Genomic DNA, 20,697 nt, shown 5'->3' with positions numbered 1-20,697 from the left:
CTGAAATGACAATTTGATTTTGAGGGAGTTCTAGGGCAGACAGATAAGGTAATTGATTTTATTATCTATTGCATGGGTTGAGGACAACTACTCCCCCAAACTTAGGCCCCTCAGGAGTCTAAAGAGATTAGATGCATCTACCATCACATAGGTTCAGTCTCCATGTATAGCCAGATCACCGGATCTTACATTGGGAGGCCCTTTCGAACAATGAACATGGAATGTCAGAGTGAGGAGATCTCCAAGTCCAACAAGCCCCTCACTGGATTTGATCTTATGTGATCCAACTAATGGCCCCAATTGTCAAGTCACCCACTGAGTTACCTCTTTTCCCCGCCCACTTCCCTCCATTCAACTGTGAATGACAAACCCATCATCAGTGCCTTTCCCATCATCAGAGCATAGACCAAGCATGGATCCCCATGGTCCCCATTGGAGATCTTCTTCCACCTTAACACTGACCTAAGCTTTCCTAAGGTTGACTCATCAACCCGAGCTCTATGACTTCCAATGTAGTAGTCTTTTCACCATTCAGCACTGGCCAGGAAGGTGTCTAGAGCTGAGTAGAAGCCAGACAAAGGGGACTCCAGCCCAGGAGCGATCCCAGCCCAGTAGGGTAGGCAGAAGTGAGTCCCAGGACCCCCATGGTCAGAGATGTAGGTACTGCAAAGGTCACAATGCAGACAGGTCTTGCAAAATCAGGATCCAAGGATACCTGGGTCAGTGAACAAGGAGAGTCCTTGTGGAGATGGTTATAAATGCTTGGGGTCGCCAAAGCCAAACATGTAAGAGAATGAGGAAGGGGGAGGGAAGGGGGAAACCAGCAACAAAGGATGCCCAAGAAAAGCCAGTTCTGACAACATCTCCCTGGGACACTGAGTAAAAGAATTGGACAGCAGGGGGCTGGCTAATCTGCCCTGATTGGCAAGAGGAGCAACTTCCTGCAGGGCTCATTTGCTTAGCAGTTGCCTTCCCCAATCCAACTATGGGGTGGGGGGCTCCCCAGGGAACCAAGGAATAACTTCTAGCAAACTTCCAGCAGGTCTGTGAGGTCCTTAGGCTTTGCTTATTTGCTGAGGACCCAGAGCCCTTAAGCCTGGAGCCATGACAAAGCAGGTTATATTGCCTCTTTTCAATAGCCACCAAAAAGATTGGAGAAGTTGAAGGTTCTTTGGCTGTTATATTTGACGGTGGTTCCAGATACTTCAGAGTGGGATATGGTGGAGAACGGGCCCCTCGATTTGTTTTCCCATGCGTGGTTGGGCGCTACAAAAAGCAGGTCAGTGTCCCCTGAGATGGGGAACCCCCTCCCAGGTAAAGGAAAGCGTTAGCCCTGTGATATTGTGGAATGGCTGGGAGGAGGGGGTCCCTATATCTCTGGCCATCACGACTGCTCTGGGGACTCGGGGGCTTTCACAAAAGAGACAGAATGACTGGCCAGTGGTGTGAGGAAGCCAGAGATCTTAGACCCCTCTAAATTCCCACAAAGGACATTTTGAGTATATTCTTAAGACAGTGAAGGGATGAAGGAGAGGGCAAGGAATGACCATGGGGAAATCATAGAAGAGATCCTCAGAGAGGTTGCTGAACAATTCAAAAGAGAAGCAATCATCACCGAGCTTCGTATAGAATGGGTCATACCAGACTAACCTCATTCTCTTTTCTGATAGGATTACTAAAGTATAACAGATGAGCCAAAATTATACTTTATTTAGATTAGCAAAAGTTTAATAGAGTAGCTCGTCATTCTGTTGCTTCTGGAGAAAATCAATTGTAGGCAAGATTCCAATAATATCATCTGATGGATTCAGCCCTAGGAAGGGTTCATGATTCAATGTTAAGGTGGAAGATGATCTCCAGGGGAACCATGGGGATCTACACTGGTCTATTGTTCATTGACGTTGTTATCAAGGACTAGGAAAAGACACTGATAGATGGGTTTATCATTCACAGTAGACACCAAGATGGGAGGGGAAAAGAGCTAACAAAATGGGTGACTGGTCCAAAAGAATTTTGACAGAGAGGGCCATTAGGTTGGATCAAATGGGATAAAGTCCAATAGGGATAAATAGAAAGTTTTGTGCTTGCATTCATAAAATCAACTTCACAAATTAGTTCACAATAGTTAGAAAGAGATCTGTTAGTTTTCATGGACTGCAAGCTTCTTAGGCAATAGCAATGTAATTAATGCAATTTGAGTAAAAGAGGTAGGGTCTTACTCAGCAACATCTGATTGGTTCCCATCTTTTATGTCACAAGTAGTTAGACATTGGCTAGAAAGTCCAGACTATACAAGTGTGCAGCTCAGAAAATTGTGGTAGGGGAGACTCCAACAAGCAGGAGAGAGAACTGAACATAATTGTGATTCTCAGAGAGTCATAAGACTGAAGATTTTTTTTGGATAGATTCTAGCCTTGGGTCTGTCCCCCATCTCTGTGTGACTATGGCCAAGCCCCTTCCACTCTCAGAGCCTCTTTTAGAAAGCTCTTCTCCTATATCCCCCCCCTCTTCCCATTCACCTTAAAGGAGCCAAGTACCTCTCTGTGCTCTTCTTATAATTCCAGGTGGCTTATCAAAGGTACTTTATAGCTCATTTACCTGAACTAAAGGCCTCTATTTAATCCTATGAGATCTTCCAGATAGAGATGAAGTACAAGGAGTCATATTGGGGGAGATTTTCTCCCAGATTCAGTCTTTGATTCTTCTTGGGTAAAATCCCCTTGTGCATCCTTCACAATAAGTAGCTGAGCTACCTCAGGCCAATCCCTCCACCCTTCTGAGTTTCAATCTCTTTTTCTCCTGGGAATTAGAGTCGTAGCCACACACACAAGCCTTAAGTCATGATATCACTATCAGTTATTCCCAGTTGCCTTAGGAGTTCTGGATTTCTGGGTTATCTCAAACAGCAATGGCCCATTCAAAGATCAAGTATGCCTCTTGCTTAGAGAGAGATCAACAACCTTCCAAGTTATGTTTGTCTCTAATTGATTTGGACATGAAGCTATTTTTCCAGTTAGATTAGGGTAGAAAGAGTACTTGACATAAATCATAGAATCTGGGTTAAAACTAGAACCTCACTCTCAGGGAAGGAAATAAGTCCCTACTAGGTGCCAGGTACCATACTAAGGAAGCATTTTACAACTATGCCATTTGATCCTCATAGCAACACTGAGAGGTAAAAGTCATTATCGTTCCCATTTTATAGTTGAAGCAACATGAGCTGAGACAGAGGAATTAAACAGCTTACACGATGTCCACAACCATGGATACCACAAGAGGAACTTTGGTCTTCCTGGTCCCAAAGCTAATCCATCATCGGCTATTTTATGCTGGTTCTAAGAGAGATCAGTTGTGGGGAGTTGCTGATGTCTATACTACACCTAGCTCTAGATCTGCACAGACATATGCACGTACATAGTTGAGGGAGCTGACATGGATAGCTTGGAATTGGAGAGGACCAGAAGAAATAAGATGAGGATCTGAGCAATGAGACTTGTTCTTCTTGGTCCAAAGGCACCTCTGGGAAACTCAAATGGAAGTTGCGAAGGGGCAAAGGGAGACAGAATTTTCTGACAAGGATGGCTGCCCAAAAGTGGCAGGAAACCACGTTGGGAGCTCCCCCTCCCTAGATTTAAGCAGAGACTGAAGGAGCTCTTGTTAGGGAATGCTTGGAAATGGATGGCCTTGAGTTCACTCTCCTTTGAAATTCTGTGATTCTCTATCTCAAAGACAATAATGAAAAATAATCGCAATTAATTAATTTTGAGTTGCATTGTATCGGACTTTATTGTTACCAAATATTCTCATTATCTTGTGTGATTTTCCTGTGTTTGTGCAGGCAAAAATTATCCTCATTTCAGAGAGACGGGCACAGTCAGCTCATGGTCTTACAGTGCTTCAGTATGGGAGCTGAGAGGGAAGCTCCAGCGTCTCAGGCAATACTTGTTCAGCGTGGGTCATAAGGAACCGATTAAGCATTCATGGTTTACGGGGTAGGCCTTAGTCATGGAAATTCAGATGAGGGATGAGTTACCTGTGTTTTTCAGGAATCATGGAGAAGAGGAAGAGGGATTCTTTGGATTTGGTGAAGGTTTGTTCCCAGGGGATGGTCCATCTTTTTGAAGCGGGCACATGCCAAGCTTGTACAGCATTTGTGTAGCCTAGTGAGTGTGGGCTTGTATTTATTGATGGAATTAAAACAAATCTGGACCACCTCTTTCCAGATGATGAACTTGCACTTGGGGCCAGTAGGTACCACTAAGCCCAGACTACAAATCCGAGACTTTTCCCTTGACCATGTTTATTTTTTCTTTAAGTACAGATCCTAATCAGGCATGCTTAGTCAAGTTCAGAGGCACTGAGGTCCAAGACGCCCACCCACGCATGAACATACAGCATCCCTCTGTTCTGCACTACTTGCCGTCCCTTGTGATAACCTAAAGTTATCACCTCCATGTACCTGGCCACTGGATCCCTGGGAAATGTGTATTAAATCACCTTAAATAGGGTTTTGAGGTTCCTATCACACCAAATAGGGTAGAGATAGGGAAAGAAAGCCTTTAAAGCAGTTAAGAGAGAAAGAGCTTTGAGTAGGGGGGTGCTTGGGAATAGGGTGAGAATTCTGCAGAGAATCCTGCAGGAAAAGGGAATGAGGATTGTCTTCCTCAAAGAATGAGACTGAGTCAGAGAAGGCAAGGGGTCTCCTTTTCTTTGTCTACAAAATGCATGATGTATGGAGTGAGAATGACCCTACTCAACTACCTCCCAGATGACTTATTCAGAACAATTCATTTATGGTCATGTCAATAAGTGGTAGCTGGAAAAATATAAATGCAGAACTGCCCTTCTCCCCAAATGTCCTTCTGTAAGCTCCCATATCAAAAAAAAAAAAAAAACTCTTTCCTCCTATTGTGGCCCATCCAGTCCAACCAATGACAAGTTGCTATACCTGCATTTTCCAGAATGTGATGCATGGATTGGATGAAAAGGATACTTTCATTGGTGATGAAGTCACTGATAATTGGACAAAGCTCACAGTGAAATACCCTGTTGAACAAGGAATTGTCACCAACTGGGAGGACATGGAAAAGGTCAGTCTATAGCCAAGAACTCAGAATGGCTTCTAGCGGAGCTCCTGAGCTCAACAAACTAACCCTGATTGAGGGGAGGAGACTTTAATAGAGAGATTTGTTAGGACCTCTGAGCAACTAAATCGTATTCAGAAAAGTCTACCACAGGAATAAGGGGGAACCCATTCAATGTAAAGGGACTTAAGTGGACTTAATAAAAAAATAGAGCAGGGGGTGGTGGTACATAATGCAGATGTAGATTGTTGCATGGAATCTGGCTGCTGCTACGGGCTGGAGCGGTCTGATTCCCAATGCCTTCTTTCCCCAAGATCTGGCACCATGCTTTCTACAATGTGCTCCGGGTAGACCCAGAAGAACACCCCCTCCTAGTGACTGAAAGCATCACCAACCCAAAGGCCAATAAAGAGAAGTTAGTTGAGGTGAGTTGGGTGGAGGAGTGAGACTGATGTTAACTTCTAAGCTCCCTCCAACCCCCGCAGTCTACGTCTGAGCTCCCTCCCTGCTCGGATTCTCCAGTTCTAAAGTACTCCTGTCTCCTCTAACCCTGATATTCTAGGTTCTGAGATTCCCTCTTAGGTCTGGGTCCCTGTCATGGATGTGGGTGTGCCCCTGTGGGCCAAGCACTGTCTAAGGCTTAAATACATTATTACCCTGATTGAGGGCATCAGGATTCAGAACCTACGGGAGGGTCATATGAGTGTTGGAGAAGTGGAAAATGAGGAGATGTCCAGGGCCTTCCCTTGCTTCAAAGTCCATGGTATTTGCTGCCCCAATACCCTGAACTGGCCTTCCCTTATTGGATGTTGTAATATCTCCCAATCCTGCCCTAAAATGCTAGTTCCCAACATGGCTCTAGCAGCAAGAGCTTCTGCAAAAGAGCAGTGGGGAATTCCAGGCAAAGACTGGGAGTTCCTAGGGGAGGAGATTCTGATTGTTCCAGGCCCTGTCCTGGGTGCTGAAAATGCAAAGATAAAAAGTTATAGTCCCTGTTTTCAAGAAGTTTATGTTCTATCTGCAGGATAATGTGTCTCAGAGAGAGAAATATTCCTGAAGGAGTTTGAAGCAATTTTAAGGACTAGTAATTGGGGGAGCGAGGCGGATGGGAATAGGAAGGAAGATTTCCTAAAACATAAGGTTCAGGTGCAAAGGCAAGTCAGTGGGTGGGGGTCTTTTCCAGCAGTGATCCTCCAGGACTCTGTGGGTAAATATTACCTGGGTGCTATCCATGGGGAAAATTCACATTCCTTCATAAAAAATGGCTTCCTTCTTGCCTCCCTATCTGACTGCTGGCTCTCTCTCATAGATTATGTTTGAAACTTTTGGAGTTCCAGCCTTGTACGTAGCCATCCAGGACATTTTGTCCCTTTTTTCTTCAGGCCGGACCACCGGTGAGTCTCCATCCTGATTTACCTCGAAACATCTCACTCTTATCACATGAGGGGTTGGGTGAGAAGTTCCCTAAGGTCTCTCCCATTGCAGTTACACATTCTAAAAGTCCCTCCCATTTCTACAACACAAAACAGAGAACGTCAGAGATTGGGGGGGGGGGAGAGAACCTTAGAACATGGAACATAAAATCAGAGTTAGAAAAGGTCTTCTCCCTTTAGGCCCCCCTCTTCCTTTCCCCATCTAGTTTTCCCATTAGCTCAGCTGCAAACAATAGGATGACTATTATTTAATTCCCCTGAGAGGAAACCCTTTCCCGGATGCCTCAGGACCTTCTCGTCTTCCAGGGTTTGTGGTGAATTCTGGGGATCAAGTGACCTACCATGTAGCCATCAACGGTGGCTACATCATGTCTGGTACCATCATGAACCTGGAGGTGTCTGGCCAGGACCTCTCTACGTACCTTATGAAGCTTCTCAATGACAAAGGCTACTCCCTGAAGACCCGGGGTGAGATGGCTCTGACCAGCAACCCAGGGGAGGACACTAAGCCCAATTACAAACCCAGAACCAGACACCTCCTCCATTCTGCCACGGGCCAACCAATAGGACACCCTAACCCTAACCCTAACCCTAAATCCGCACCTGTTAGGGATGCCCATGAAGGCGCAATACTCAATCCAACAGGCGTACTTAAGTGTGTACCCGAACTTTGGCCCTTGTTCCATCTCCCCTGACTTCCCCACTCTCTCTCCTCTGACCTGTCTTCCACACAGCTGCCTAGTTAATATTCCTAGAGTTCAGACCTGATCCTGTCACTTCCCTTGTCTGAGAAGCATCGGTCAGTGGTCAGTGATCTATTCCAACTCTTCGGTGTATCATTTAAAGTCTAGGGTGGTAGTCAACCTTTCGAGGGAGATTTCCAGGAAGAAGTTGGGTTTTTCATCCCATCCCTCCAGTTCCCTACTCTCTCCATCTTTCTTAGGAGCTATTTTCCATGTGCAAGACTTCCTCTCTTGTCCCTATGGCTTTGCAAAGGCTATGCTCCTGTGCCTGCAACATTCTCCCCTTCGGAGGCTCAGCTCCTTCAAGCTACCTCCTTCAGATTTCCTGATCTCAGCCATTCATTATTAATGCCCCCATCCAGTAAAATGACTTGGTATTTGTTTTATTTTACCTGCATCATGTAGGAATGAACCATTATCCTTGCTGATGAGATCCTAGGTCCATCGGAGAAGTATATTTTGTATTTACTTATCTGCACAATGATGTGCTTGCTGTATGTTCCCCAAAGCTCTCTCCCAACCCCACCCTTATTAAATGGTAGATCCAGAGTCAGGGGCTATTTTGCTTTGGATTTATACTCCTAGTACCGGGTACATCATTTGGCATATAGTGGAAATGGATACTTGAATGGATAAATGGGTGGATGGATGGATGAATATGTCCCAGAAGCTGAGGATATAGAAATAACTAAAAAGGAAAAAAAGGGAAAGAAGTCTTGTCTCAAAGAGCTATTCAGGTGTTTTTTTCTAATAAAAATCTCTTCTAAAAAAGGTGGTATCCTCCCAGCCCACCAGCCCACCTCTCTCCTAGCCCCAGCCCCATAAGGCCCTGGATTTAAACAAACAGACCTTGCTTTCTGTTGGTTGGTTTCTCATATGGTATTCTCTCTCTCTGCCACCCCCACCAGCTGAATGGGAAATGGTCAGAGACATCAAGGAGAAATTGTGTTACGTGGCTTTGGACTGCGGGGAGGAGATGGACACCGAAGAATCCTCCATACAAAAGAAATACAAGCTCCCTGATGGTCGCGACATCACTGTGGACAAAGAGAGGTTCCTCTGTCCTGAGGCTTTGTTTGAACCATCTGTGCTTGGTGTGTCCCCTGAGATCGAGTGTATACTCCCCAAAATCAAGTATATCCCCCAAAGATCAAACACATCCCCCCACACTTCCCAGAGATCAAGCAATCCCACATACCCCCAGAGATTGAGCATATCCTCCACTCTCCCCAGATATGGAGGACATCCCTCACACCCCCTAGAGATCGAGTACATCCCCACACATACACCCCAGAGATCTAGCATCCCCCCCACCACACATGCACATTAATTGTGGTACCTGGTACCCTGATTGGCCAACATGTCCTCAGAGGAGCTCTAGGATGCAGAGCACCAGGGAGGGGATGAGCAGGTCTAGGGCTCTCTTCCCTAGCTGCCTCCCTGCTGCTCTGTACATTGGGAAAGAAACCCAGAGATGGATTAAAATCCTACTTTCTCTAAGAAATGCTTTCTGATTCCTTCCTTGAGGTTGGGGACCTTCCCTCTGTTAATTCTCTCTGATTTGTCACATCTATGTCTTGTTTCAACATAATTAATTGCACATTGTCTCCTCCACTAGATTGAGCTTCCTTGAGAACAGATTATCTTTGGCTTTTTTTGTAGCCCCAATAAACATTTGTTGACTGACTGACAGACCCACATCAGAGACATTTCTCTCAGGGAAATATAGAATGCAATGAAAAACTTTCCTACTCTGGTGGGTGTAGCTGCATTTAACTTATTTGAGTAACAATCCAAAATCTCTTGGGATTCCAGCCCAGTTTACACTCCCTTCTCCATAGTTCTGAGAGCTGCTCCCACCAGCACTTCGCTGTACAGAGCCCCTGGCGCAGCGTGGCAATTTGAGCCCCACCATTGGCCCTCGCCACGACGCTGATGGGCTCTGCTGTTTTGCCAGGTGCTGGCGCAGACCCTTTCCTAAGAACAGGAGCTAACCCACCCCCACTTCTTTTTCTCTTCAGGGGTCCCATTTCCAGGTCTTCACAAAAACATATATGAAAGCCTCATAAAACATGACTTTGAAATAAGGAAGATCTTTTATGTGAACACTATCCTCTGCGGGGGCAACATGTCATTCCCTGGTGTGGGTGAACGGGTGGCGAAGGAAATCAAGGAACAAGCACCCAAGATGACTAAGATTAAGGTATTTTTCTCAGGAAGTTGCGTGGGTCCCTCCCATTTGGGCACTCCCCAGTCTGGCGATGCTTTCGGGGAGAGATGGATGGATGGTTCACATTATCCCCGATTTACAGCCCAGGAAACTAAGGCTCCATTAAATGCCTGGTCCATGATCTCACAATGAGCACCTGGGACCCTTTCCAGCAGGCTCCTGACAGCATCGAGCAGTTGTCTGGACAAGTTCCCTGCAGGGTTCCAGAGAGAACAACTGACTTTGATCTCATTATCCAGGCACTTATTTTTCCTTCTCTTGACCACCCCATCTGCTCCCTTTCTGCTTGTTAGTCTTTTATATGACCATAGTGGTTGGAACATGGCATTAGATGCCTTCTCACCTAAAATCTCCTCCTAATTTATTATAGGATCTCAAGAAGTTACTTCTGAGGATCCATTTCTTCATAGTAGAATGTAAAAATCCCACCTCTCAAATCACAGACCTTCCCATCATCCCCCTTCTCTTAAAATGTTTCTTTTATATTTATTTCTGTGATTATTTTTTCCCCATAACTACCACTTCCACTAATTCCTTCCTTGTAATTGAGGGCACTAGTTAGGCAAAGCAAACAAACTTGCCTGATAGCATACAAACATTCCTGTTTTCCTTCTTTTTTCCTCTTTACTTTGCAATATTATTGTAAAATTTAATATAGAAACATTTTGGAAATGAGAAGGGAAAGACAGAAAACACACTAGGAATTTGAAGCTATCCTGGAAGGGGGGGTGGGCACAACATGTCAGTGACAAGGGTAGACAGCAAAAGGCAGAGGGCATGTGTCTAAGATGGGACCCTTTCCCAGCAAGGTCATGGACTTGAGATAGATTGGTTTGCTCACTGGTGGCCCAGAAAGCTCTGGGGCAGAAATACAGTCCTTCATCCCCTAAAAAAATATGCTGCTGATAAAAGTTTAATCATCTTCAGAAGTTATTTCAGTTGTAATCATGGGAGAAAAAACCCCCTGTTACCTGCCTGTCTAGTACCCATCCTTGTATTTTTCTTCTTTTTTTGTTCTTTTATTTAAAAATTTTTTTTCCTCAGTTACATGTAAAAAACATTTTTGATTATGTGTACATTCATTTTTTTAACATAATTTCCTTAAGAATCATATTGGGAACAGAAAATCAGAACAAAAAGAAAAACCACAAAAGAAAAAAAAAACAGAAGGAAAAAAAAAGAATGAACCTAGCATGTTGATTTACAGTCTCCATAATCCTCTCTCTAGATGCAAATGGCATGTTTTCTATCCAAAATTTATTGGGATTGTCTTGAATCACTGCTGAGAACCAAGACTGTCATAGCTGATCCCTATACAAAATTGCTGTTGCTATGTATAATGTTTTCCTGGTTCTGTTGGTTTTGTTCACCACCAGTTCATGTAAATCTTTCCAGGGCTTTCTAAAATCAGCCTGTTCAATATTTTTATAAGACAATAATATTCCATTACTTTCATATGCCATAATTTATTCAGCCATTCCCCAATTGATGGGCATCTACTCATTTTTCAATTCTTTACTACTACAAAAAGAGCTGCTACAAACATTTTTGCCCATGTGGGTCCTTTTCTCTCTTTTATGAGATTAAATTTTTAATTAAATTTTAATTAAATTTCTAATTGATTTCTCTAATCATAGTGATTTGGAGCAGTTTTTCATATGTCTACATGGCTTTAATTTCATTATCTGAAAATTGTCTGTCCATAGCCTTTGACCATTTATCAACTGGGGAATGACTTGTATTCTTATGAATTTGACTCAGTTCTTTAAATATATTTAGAAATGAAGCCTTTATCAGAAACAAAGGCTGTAAAAATTTTTTTTCCTAGCTTTATTTTTCCCTTCTAATCTTGGCTGCATTGGTTTCGCTTGTGCAAAACCTTTTAAATTTAATGTAATCAAAGTTGCCCATTTTGCATTTCATAATGTTCTCTGGTTTTCTTTGGCCATAAATGTCTCCCTTCTCCAAAGATCTGGTAGGCAAACTATCCTTTGCTCTCCTCATTTGCTTATGGTATCACCCTTTATGCCTAAATCATGTACCCATTTTGACCTTATTTAGGTATGGGGTGAGAGATTTAGGTCTATGTTGAGTTCCAGCCGTCTATTTCTAGCAAGGGAAGTCTCCCGTGGCTGTTTAGAGATGTATAGATTGGGTGATATGTTCTTGTTGTGAATTTTGGTGGACTCTTAAACTAGTGTAAAACAGCAATACCATTTGGCAACTCAAAATGCCAATGTTTCCCCTAAGATGAACTAAGAGGAAAAGAGTATCCAGGAATAAGAAGGTCCTCAAGAGCTCTCTACTTGTCTCAGAGCCCAGCTGAAGTATTGAATACATGTGTGTGAATCATAGTTTTTAAAGGACACAGACAAGATAAAGAATTTGAGCTCAGATCCCAACTCTCCCTTTTGACACTCAGTTTTCTCCTTTGTAAAGTAGATAAAGGGTTAAAATAGATGGTCCCTTAAGGTGTCTTCTAATGGCATTAAAGGGATTCAGTTTTCTCCTTTGTAAAATAAATGGATAAGGGGTTAGCTTGTATTCCTGTTGGGTCTCAGTATTCTCCTCTGATAAAATGGGTATCCATGTTATATAACTGCCTCTACCTAAGGGATTTGCTCAAAGTCCCACAGGTAAACTGAGGCCCAAGGAGGTTGTGACCTGCCCATAATATTACAAGCAGTACGTACCCGAGGCAGAATTTGAATCCAAGTCTCTGAGTCCACAGCCGTGTTCTTTCCCTGAACTCTGCTATCAACAGCCCTTTGAGATCCTAGTGCGTGGAGGAAGAGGCTACTGAGCTGATAAGGGACGGATTGAGGTGCTCTCTGACTCAGAGTCCCTCCCCGTTCCCTCTCCGGGCCCCCAAGAGGTGCCCGCTCACGCCCGTGGTTTCCTCCTGCAGGTGGTTGTGCCAGCAGAATGCCGCTTCTCTTCCTGGTTTGGCGGCTCCCTCTTGACCACTCTGAACTCTTTTCAACACATGTGGATCTATGACTATGAATATGAGGACTGCGGCAGCTCCATCATTCACCAACGACAGTTCTGAATTTGGTCCAGCCCCCGCGTCCCAGTTCTGAGCTGCGTATCCTCAGATGTTCTCAATAAAAAGCTGGGGTGCCGAGACACATCCTTTTGGCTTATTTCTGAATCTTCTTTGGGGCATCTAATATATATGTTATATTATATTAATTTATTATATCGTATTGTATATTATATAATGTAACATATATAATATATAATCCCCAGCAGTGTTGGGGAAGTATCGGAGGAGACAAGGGGCTGGAAAGCTGGAAAAACTCAACAGGTTTTGGCAACAGCTTGGACGTGGCGGGGATAGTGAGGAGATGAAGGTGACGCCTCATTTGTAAGCTCAAGGAACCGGAAGGATGGTATTCTTCTCTATTGTAATAAGGAAAGAAGGAAGAAAGAGTTCCATTGTAATTTGGAATTATGAATTCAATATAACTACTAGACATCCAGTTCAAGATGTCTGAAAGGCAGCTGGGGATGGAAAATTGGAGGATGGTGGAGATTGGGACAGAGTGCATAGAGTTGAGCATAGAGATGGCCATTAAAATCCCTGGGTGCTGATGAGCTCCCCAAGTGGAAGGAGAGAAAAGGGCTGAGGGCAGGACCCTATAGGACCCTTATAGTTAAAGGGTGTGCTCTGAATGAGGATCCAGTGAAGGAGAAAGAGGAGGAACCTCAGAGAGGTAGGAGGAGAGCCAGGAGAGAGGGGTGTCCCAAAAACCTAGAGAGAAGAGAGTATCAAGAAGGGGAGAGTGATCACAGTGCCAAGGGCTTCCGAGAGGTTAAGGAGAATGAAAACTGGATTTGGCCGCCTAGAGATCAGTGGTAACTTTGGAGACAGCATCTAAAGAACCAATACTTGGGATCTGGAAGCGATGAAACTTTCTTTTTTTATTAAAGCTTTTTATTTACAAAACACATGCATGGGTAATCTTTCCAATATTGATCCTTGCAAAACCTTTTGTTCCAAATTTTCCCCTCCTTCCCTCCACCCCTTCCTCTAGCTGGTAGGTAGTCCAATATATGTTAAATATATTAAAATACATGTTAAATCCAATATATGTATACATATTATACAGTTATCTTGCTGCAGCCATAAAACTGTGCTAAGTAACTTTTCTTATTACTAATAATAACTCTCAGTTTTAGGATTGCACGGACTTTATTTCAAACGTTGCTTTACAAGCCCCGAGTCTGCTGAGGAGGAAAGAGCAGAGCGGACAGGGATATCCATCAGGAGGAGATTGGCTCCCAGAAAGCCTCACCCAGTCATTGCTGGGGGTCTGCTGAGTTCCCCACTCCAGTGGTCTGAGATGCCCGGGGGAGCTGCTGCTGAGCCGGGATTGGAGAAATGAAGTTGGTTCTGGACAACTGCAGACCATTATCAACCATGTGGGGAGAAATGTATTTTATATTTATTATGGGCCCTTAATACATCTTAGCTGTATAACCCTGGGCAAGTCACGTAAGCCAATTACCTCAACTAAAATATCATATGAGAAATCGGAGCAAAAATATAAAGCTAAATCTTGATAAAACTTTTATTCAGACCTTGTGTAACTTTCCAGAGAGAACAGGATGTCTAGGGCACTTTCCAGCTCTCACATTGTTCAGACAAGATAATAATAACAATAATAAAAACTATATTTATTTAGAGCTTTCTCTGTGATGGGCAATGTGTTAAGCACTTTATAACTATTTGTGAGTGATTTGTTAGTATGTGAGAGGGAACGATGTGAATCCAAAAGGTAGTTTGGGGCCAGAGAGGAGAGAGAGAGAACACGTAGCCCATCCTGGAAAGAATGATCGCCTAGGGAAAAACAGATCCCTGAGTAGAGAAGGAGGAGGGCCCAAGAAGAAGAAGCAGCAGCTCCAGAGGAAGGGAAGTTGTTAGTTATGGAGAGGGAGCCTCAGAGGTCAGTGTGCTGGAGTGGAACATGGGTGGGAAAGGTTGAGAAATATGGGAGTAAGAGAATGGGAAAAGATGGTTGGACAGGTAGAGATTGCTTATAGGCAGTTGATAAGTAAGAATCACAGGTATTGGCAAATAAAGGGTGGTGGGAGTTTGATAGCCATAGGAGATGGCAATATGTTTCAGATGAAACTTAATGTAATTTAATTTACAATTAAAATTTTCAAATTCTCTAGGGACAGCTATGTAGTATATAGCCTTGTATATAGATTTGTATCTATATGGTAAATTCTAAAGAAGAAAGGTTTATTTTTGGGTTGAGATGTTCTCAAAATGCTTCTCCTCACAGGGAACGTCCTCCTAATTATCCCTTTGATGTCAAAGATGGAGCCCAGACGATTAAGCCCACAGCATTGCAAAAGACATTTTGTAATCATCTAAACAACATGAAGAAGGTGGAAAAACTCCACAGAGCAGGTTTGTTTGCAGCCAGATGGCCACCATATTGTAGTCGTCTCTCAAATTAGATAAAAGTGAGTTATGAACTGGGCTAAGGATTATACACCTGGACAACACTGGGGAAATCCACTGACAAATTAATTTACCACAAGGCCTTCGTAGAGTTCATTCAGTCATCACAGCCCCTGTGAATAATGGAGAACCAAAACTCAAGAAGAATCATAATTTAGTAGGTCTACAATGCACACAGTGGGACATGGTATTCACCACCAATATTACTGGAAGATGTGAAAGAAAAATGTATGTGAAGGATATGAATGACTTGGAAAAGCAGGGGGGGAGTCCAGACATGAAGCCAAAACAAGGGACAGCCAACGGAGAACACAGGTGGCAAAATCTTCTACCCTTAAGGTATGAAAAGAAGACAAAAGAAAATCTCCAACACTTCAGTTGTTCTTGAGTGGAAGGAGAAGAGAAATCATAGCCCAGAAATGCACCAGTGGAGAAGAGAGATTGAAGGACAGCAGACAATCCCACTTCCTCCTTGGCTTTCTCCATCGTCCTGCCCATTTTTTATGGACAAGAGAATGACAGTTCATGTAGACTTTGACTTAGAGTATCCTAGATATGACCTAACAGATGGAAATGGGCATCTGCTTTCTTTGATTTTCCGTCCCTAACAAGACCTCCCCATTCCCTCTTCCTCACACCCTTGTCTGCATTGTTGGAAATAGAGTAGAGAGCAGCAAGTTCTTTGTGGTGTTTCTGCCAAGGCCTGCAATTATTCTGAATGGAGCAGGGGTACTTCCCTGTAAGGAACAAAGCCCGACACTCGTTTGCCTTTGTCTGTGTTCAGTGTGCCAGCTGCTGCCACCGCCATGGAGGGAGCGCTCAACGGTCCGTCGGGAGCCTCAGCATCCCAGCTGAAGCCATTTTCCTCTTTGCAATGGGCTGATTAGGCCCTGAATGTATCCATAATAATCCAAGTAGCTCATTCAAAATTAAAATACATTTTGAAACAAGAATTAATTACAAGCTAATGCTTAGTCCACATTTTTTTCTTAAACTGATGGATGTGAGATGCAAACTTCTTAAACAGACTTTAGGTGTGGGATTTATCGGGGAGACCTGAACAGTAAAATTCCTATAGCAAAATGCGGGCTCTCTTTCTCAAATACCGCTTCCATTTTCAGAAAATATCGTTTATACATTCATTCAGGAAACATTTTCTGAGTGCTTACCTAATGCATTAGGAGGAACACAAAGCAAAATGAGAAATAGTCTTTGCTTCATGGGGCTTCCAATCCAGTGGGACTTGCATTATTCCACTTAACAAGAACAAAACCCAAATGATCTACCCATTTGTTGTCTGGGAGCTTTGGGGTTCCAAACAGTGATTCTTGAGAATGAAGAGTTATATTCTAGTTTCCTGTCTATACCTATATGCTGGCATGGCTTCTTATTACTCTAGAAATAATCTCATTTAAGACAAAACCTTTCTCCAATGAGAACTGTGTTACCCTGGTCTGAAAGGAGGTCTTTGATCTCTGATCAGGCTGCATGAGAATCATTTGAGAGGGTGAGAGCTATTAGACCTGGAGATGAGAAGATCTGGAAGATGTGATAAATATTTTCAAGTATCCGAAGTGAGAGAAGGACCAGCCTTGTTTTGCTTGCCCCCAGATGTCCAAACTAGGAGGAACAAAGGGGAGTTTCAGAAAAGAAAAGGTGAGTGCTCACAAAAGTAAGGAAAAATACTAACAAGAAAAGTTCTTCAAAAGACTGAAGTAAAAACTATTTAGCAATTTTTTGGTCAATCATTGATTGAACTAGATGGCTGCAGGAGTCCATTCTAACTGAAGTTCTATAGGCTATTGCATTCCAGCATAATAATATCTAATGGCTTATAGGGACATGAACTTTACTCCAAGGGTGGTACTAGACTCTTTGGGTTACATAACCCAGTTTCATTGGCTAGATACATAAAGTAGTCATTAATGGCTTTACTAACTTGGTCAATAGCTTTTATTGATATATCCCGGGGGGGGGGTTAGTCTTCTGTACTATTTGATACTTTTTCCCCCTCAATAGTATTTTATTTTTCCAAATGTAGTTTTCCAAAAGACCCAAAAAGCTGTCCAAAAGAGTTTTCAACATTCATTTTTTAAAAAGATTTTGTTCCAAAATTTTTCCCTCCCCAAGACAGTAAACAATTTGATGGAGGTTAAATATGTGCAATCCTTTTAAACATTTCCATATGTGTTATGTTGTGCAAGAAAAATCAGACCAGAAGGGGAAAAATACAAGAAAGGAAAAGCAAACAAAAGTGAAAGTACTATGCTTTGATCTACATTCAGTCTCCATGGTTCTTTCTCTGCATGCAGATGACAGTTTCCATCCCAAGTCTATTGGAATTGTCTTGAATTAATACATTGCTGAGAAGAGCCAAATTCATCAGAATTGATCATCACATAATCTTGCTGTCGCTGTGTACAATGTTCTCTTGGTTCTGCTCACTTCACTCAGCATCAGTTCAGGTAAGTCTCTCCAGGCCTCTCTGAAATCATCCTGCTGGTTGTTTTTAGAGAGCAATAATGTTCCATAACATTCATATACCACAACTTACTCAGCCATTCTCTAACTGATGGGCATTAGTTTCTGGCCTCTACAAAAAGAAATGCTACAAACATCTTTGTGTATGTGGGTCTTTTTCCCTCTTTTATGATCTCCTTGGGATATAGACCCAAGCTAGTGACATTTCTGGATTATTTGATACTTCTTTTGACAATGTGGATAAAATTATAAATGACATACTTAATAAATTTGCATGGCAAGGTTAGTCAGCACAAAGTAAACAAAACAAAGGTCCTACCAAAGTAAAAATTGGAAACCAATAAAGTAAGATGAGATTTAATAGAGATATTGTCATGCATGGGTTAAAAACCAATTTCTCAAGTCTAAGAAAAAACTGCAGCAGAATTAGTTTGTTGAAATGGTGAAATGATCTGAGGGCTTTATTGCAATGAGGGGTTTAATGTGAGTTACCAATATAACATGGCAGCCAAGAAAAGTAATGTGATCATAGAAGGTATTAAAAGAAACATACTGATCAAGGCTAGGGAAGTGACAGTCCCATTTCTTTCTACTATTATCAGATCATCTGCAGTCTTGTGTCCAAGTCTAGGGCTCAGATATATATATGTTTAGCCCTGGAGGGTACAACTGGAAGTGATGGAGGGAAAGTTGCTTGGGCAGAGAAAGAATTGAAAAGAAGCCAGGTAAGACTTGATACCAGGAAGAGTTTCTTAACAACTTAAGTTCTCAAAAAAGGACGGGTTGCCTCAAGGAAAGTTCCAAGAAAAGCTGGAAAAGCTTGAAAAGGGATTCTTGGCCAAGTAACATTTTGATAAAATGTGATCTGAGGTCCTCTCCAGAGTGAGATCCTGGGATTCTGCTGGAATGGGTCCATTGGCGAGGATTCTCCCACAGGTAGAGACGGCTCAAGGTAGGAGCTTTTCAGAGGTGGGAGATATTTTAAGTGAAACACTGAAACAAGAGGCTATCGGCTATGCAGTAACAGAAGAGCACGCTGACTTTTTCATATAAAAATATACATATGTATATGTATATTATATATTCACTGAGTTAAAAATTTTACATTTGCCAAGATACTTGGCTTCAATACATTTATTTTTTTACATGGAATAGTAGTAACATTTACATTGCATTTTAAATATCCGTTAAGGGCTTTCCACATCTCATTTGATCCTTACAACAGCTCCAGGAGGAAGACATTACAGGGTGCTTAGGAAAGGGGAGGATAATAACTCGGGTTCATACAACTCTGACAAAAGGGCGATCCCCTGGGGAAGGAAACGACAAGTCACGCTAGCATCTTTGCCAAGAAAACCTCAATGACAAAACAGTCCGTGGAGATGGAAGAGTCAACCAAACTCTGAAGTTTGCCGTTCTATGGGCAGCCACAATGGGAGGTGGGTGGACAGAGAACTGGGTCTGGAGTCAGCCAGACCAGAGTTCAAATGTAGCCTAATCAATGTCCCTTTTTTCAAAAGTAGCTCTTGTTGACCAACGGACATCAACTGGTCCCTTGGAGTGTAGGGAGCTCATAAGAAGGGAGGGGGGGGGGCTAATGACCTGTATTAAAAAGACCCACTGAAACTCTAACCAGCAGTGAGACTGGGGGGTTGGGACCCCCAGTTAGCTGGGTGGGATTGAACCAGGGGTTCCTTGCATTGTACACTCTGCCTCAGGAAGTTCCCTCAAACCAACCTAAGTCTGAATACTTTCTACCAGAGTCTAGGCAAGTGGACGTCCGGTCAACTTGAAGACCTGCAGCAAGAGGGAGCCCCCCAAGCCATCTGCAGACTAGGGACAGTTTTCATTGCTATGAAGACCACTTGAATTTGGGATCTGGAGCCAGAGGACCCGGTTCACATTTTGACTTAATGTGACTTGAAGGTAAACCACGTACTTTCTCTGAGAATAATTTTTTCATCTGTTAAAAAGCAAAATGAGAGATTATGACCTGTCCAGTCCCTCCCATCTCCAAACTGGTAATCATCTGATCCTAAGCTACTTCAGTTGCAGGAGATTCAGTTTCCCCAGTTGTAGAATGGGAGTGTAATTGTTGCACTTCGTGTGATGACATTCTCAGGTGCCATCTTGCTCAAATTCTTGGGGAGGCTACGGGATGATGGGGGAATCTTCAGATGCAATGAGAGTGACCCAGGCCCTGCCAAAGGAGCCCAATTCCATAGTCCTTGATTGGCCCCTGATATCCAATGACAGCTTTAGGCAGAGCTTCTCTCAAGCTACGAGGTGACATCAGGGTTCTTCCCCCAAGGTCCCTCTTGGGACCTTCACATTGAGTAGGCAATGAAGGGAGCCCTGGTTGGGGAGGCTGGAAGTGCCGGATCAAGGCTTGGGTTTCTCTAAAGTGATTTTGCCCAAGGGTCACTGCAGGTCCCGGTGCTCTCACACCCCAAGCCTCATGTACCAGATTGGTGGCCCTCCCCTTTACTCCCACCCCCCTCCTCAGCCACTGAACTGTGCTAGGGAAGAGCAAAACAGTTGCTCTGTTTTGAGTGGGTTGGCAACAGATGGCTGCAGGAAATGATTAAGTACTTTATTATCCTGGCTGATAGAAATAATAATGTTTAGCATATATTAAGAGCTTTTCATTTTCAGAGCATCTTACAAACTAATTAATCCTCACATCATCTTCAGAAACAGGAGCTGTTAGCAGGGCACTGATGCTCATCAGGCTGGTGGGGCTGAGAGCCCTGGATCGAGCTGATTGTCATGAATAATAAGAATGATCATTCCCTCTGAGGTAGGGACTGTAAGGATTGTTATCCTCCACTTAAGATGAGGAAACCGAAGCTCAGATAGGACCCCTCCAATGGTCAGAGTGTACGCTTTACTATCAGATTTCGGCCTGGAAAATATTATAAATCCTGGAGCTATGAGAGATCATAGAGACTCCCTTATCCTACCCGCTCGTTTCACAGTGGGGAAAACTGAGGTTCAGAGAGGGCAAATGGCTCTTCCAGGTTCTCTGGAGAGGATCACTGTCTGAGTTGGGATTTGAAATTAGGTTTTCTTGTCTTCAAGCTCTGCCTTCTTTCCCCCCTGCCACCAGCTTTCTCCCCTAAGGGGTTGTGTGCCTCGTTTCTAGGCACTTCATCAAAAGAAGAGGTGGGGGGAGGGAACAAGCATTTACTAAGCACCTACTATGTGCCAGGCACTGGGCAAAGTGCTGACATATTATTTCATCCAA

General features: G+C 43.2%; 1 protein-coding gene across 2 annotated transcripts; it reads left to right on the top strand.

Annotated features, from left to right (window-relative positions):
* The first annotated feature begins 432 nt into the window (after positions 1 to 432).
* LOC127540814 (actin-3) lies at positions 433 to 12,621 on the top strand. 2 transcript variants are annotated; one of them, XM_051965680.1, is made up of 9 exons: positions 433 to 785; positions 1,140 to 1,279; positions 4,962 to 5,090; positions 5,399 to 5,509; positions 6,394 to 6,478; positions 6,824 to 6,985; positions 8,169 to 8,354; positions 9,282 to 9,463; positions 12,399 to 12,621. In XM_051965680.1, the coding sequence occupies exons 1-9, from the start codon at positions 749 to 751 to the stop codon at positions 12,540 to 12,542; spliced, it is 1,176 nt and encodes a 391-aa protein (XP_051821640.1). In that variant the 5' UTR covers positions 433 to 748; the 3' UTR covers positions 12,543 to 12,621. The 2 variants fall into 2 exon arrangements, with proteins under 2 accessions (XP_051821640.1, XP_051821641.1); XM_051965681.1 differs by lacking the exon at positions 433 to 785 and adding an exon at positions 806 to 1,042.
* Positions 12,622 to 20,697: the final 8,076 nt, after the last annotated feature.

Source organism: Antechinus flavipes, chromosome 6 (assembly GCF_016432865.1).
Source record: "Antechinus flavipes isolate AdamAnt ecotype Samford, QLD, Australia chromosome 6, AdamAnt_v2, whole genome shotgun sequence".
Lineage (NCBI taxonomy): Eukaryota > Metazoa > Chordata > Mammalia > Dasyuromorphia > Dasyuridae > Antechinus > Antechinus flavipes.
This window is presented reverse-complemented; position numbering and strand designations above follow the sequence as displayed.

Excerpts from the sequence above, each read along its gene's own strand:
- LOC127540814 (XM_051965680.1), top strand. The coding sequence starts at position 749 with ATGGTTATAAATGCTTGGGGTCGCCAAAGCCAAACAT. Across the intron at positions 1,280-4,961 it reads TTGGGCGCTACAAAAAGCAG|AATGTGATGCATGGATTGGA; the intron begins GTCAGTGTCCCC and ends TGCATTTTCCAG. Across the intron at positions 9,464-12,398 it reads CCAAGATGACTAAGATTAAG|GTGGTTGTGCCAGCAGAATG; the intron begins GTATTTTTCTCA and ends TTCCTCCTGCAG.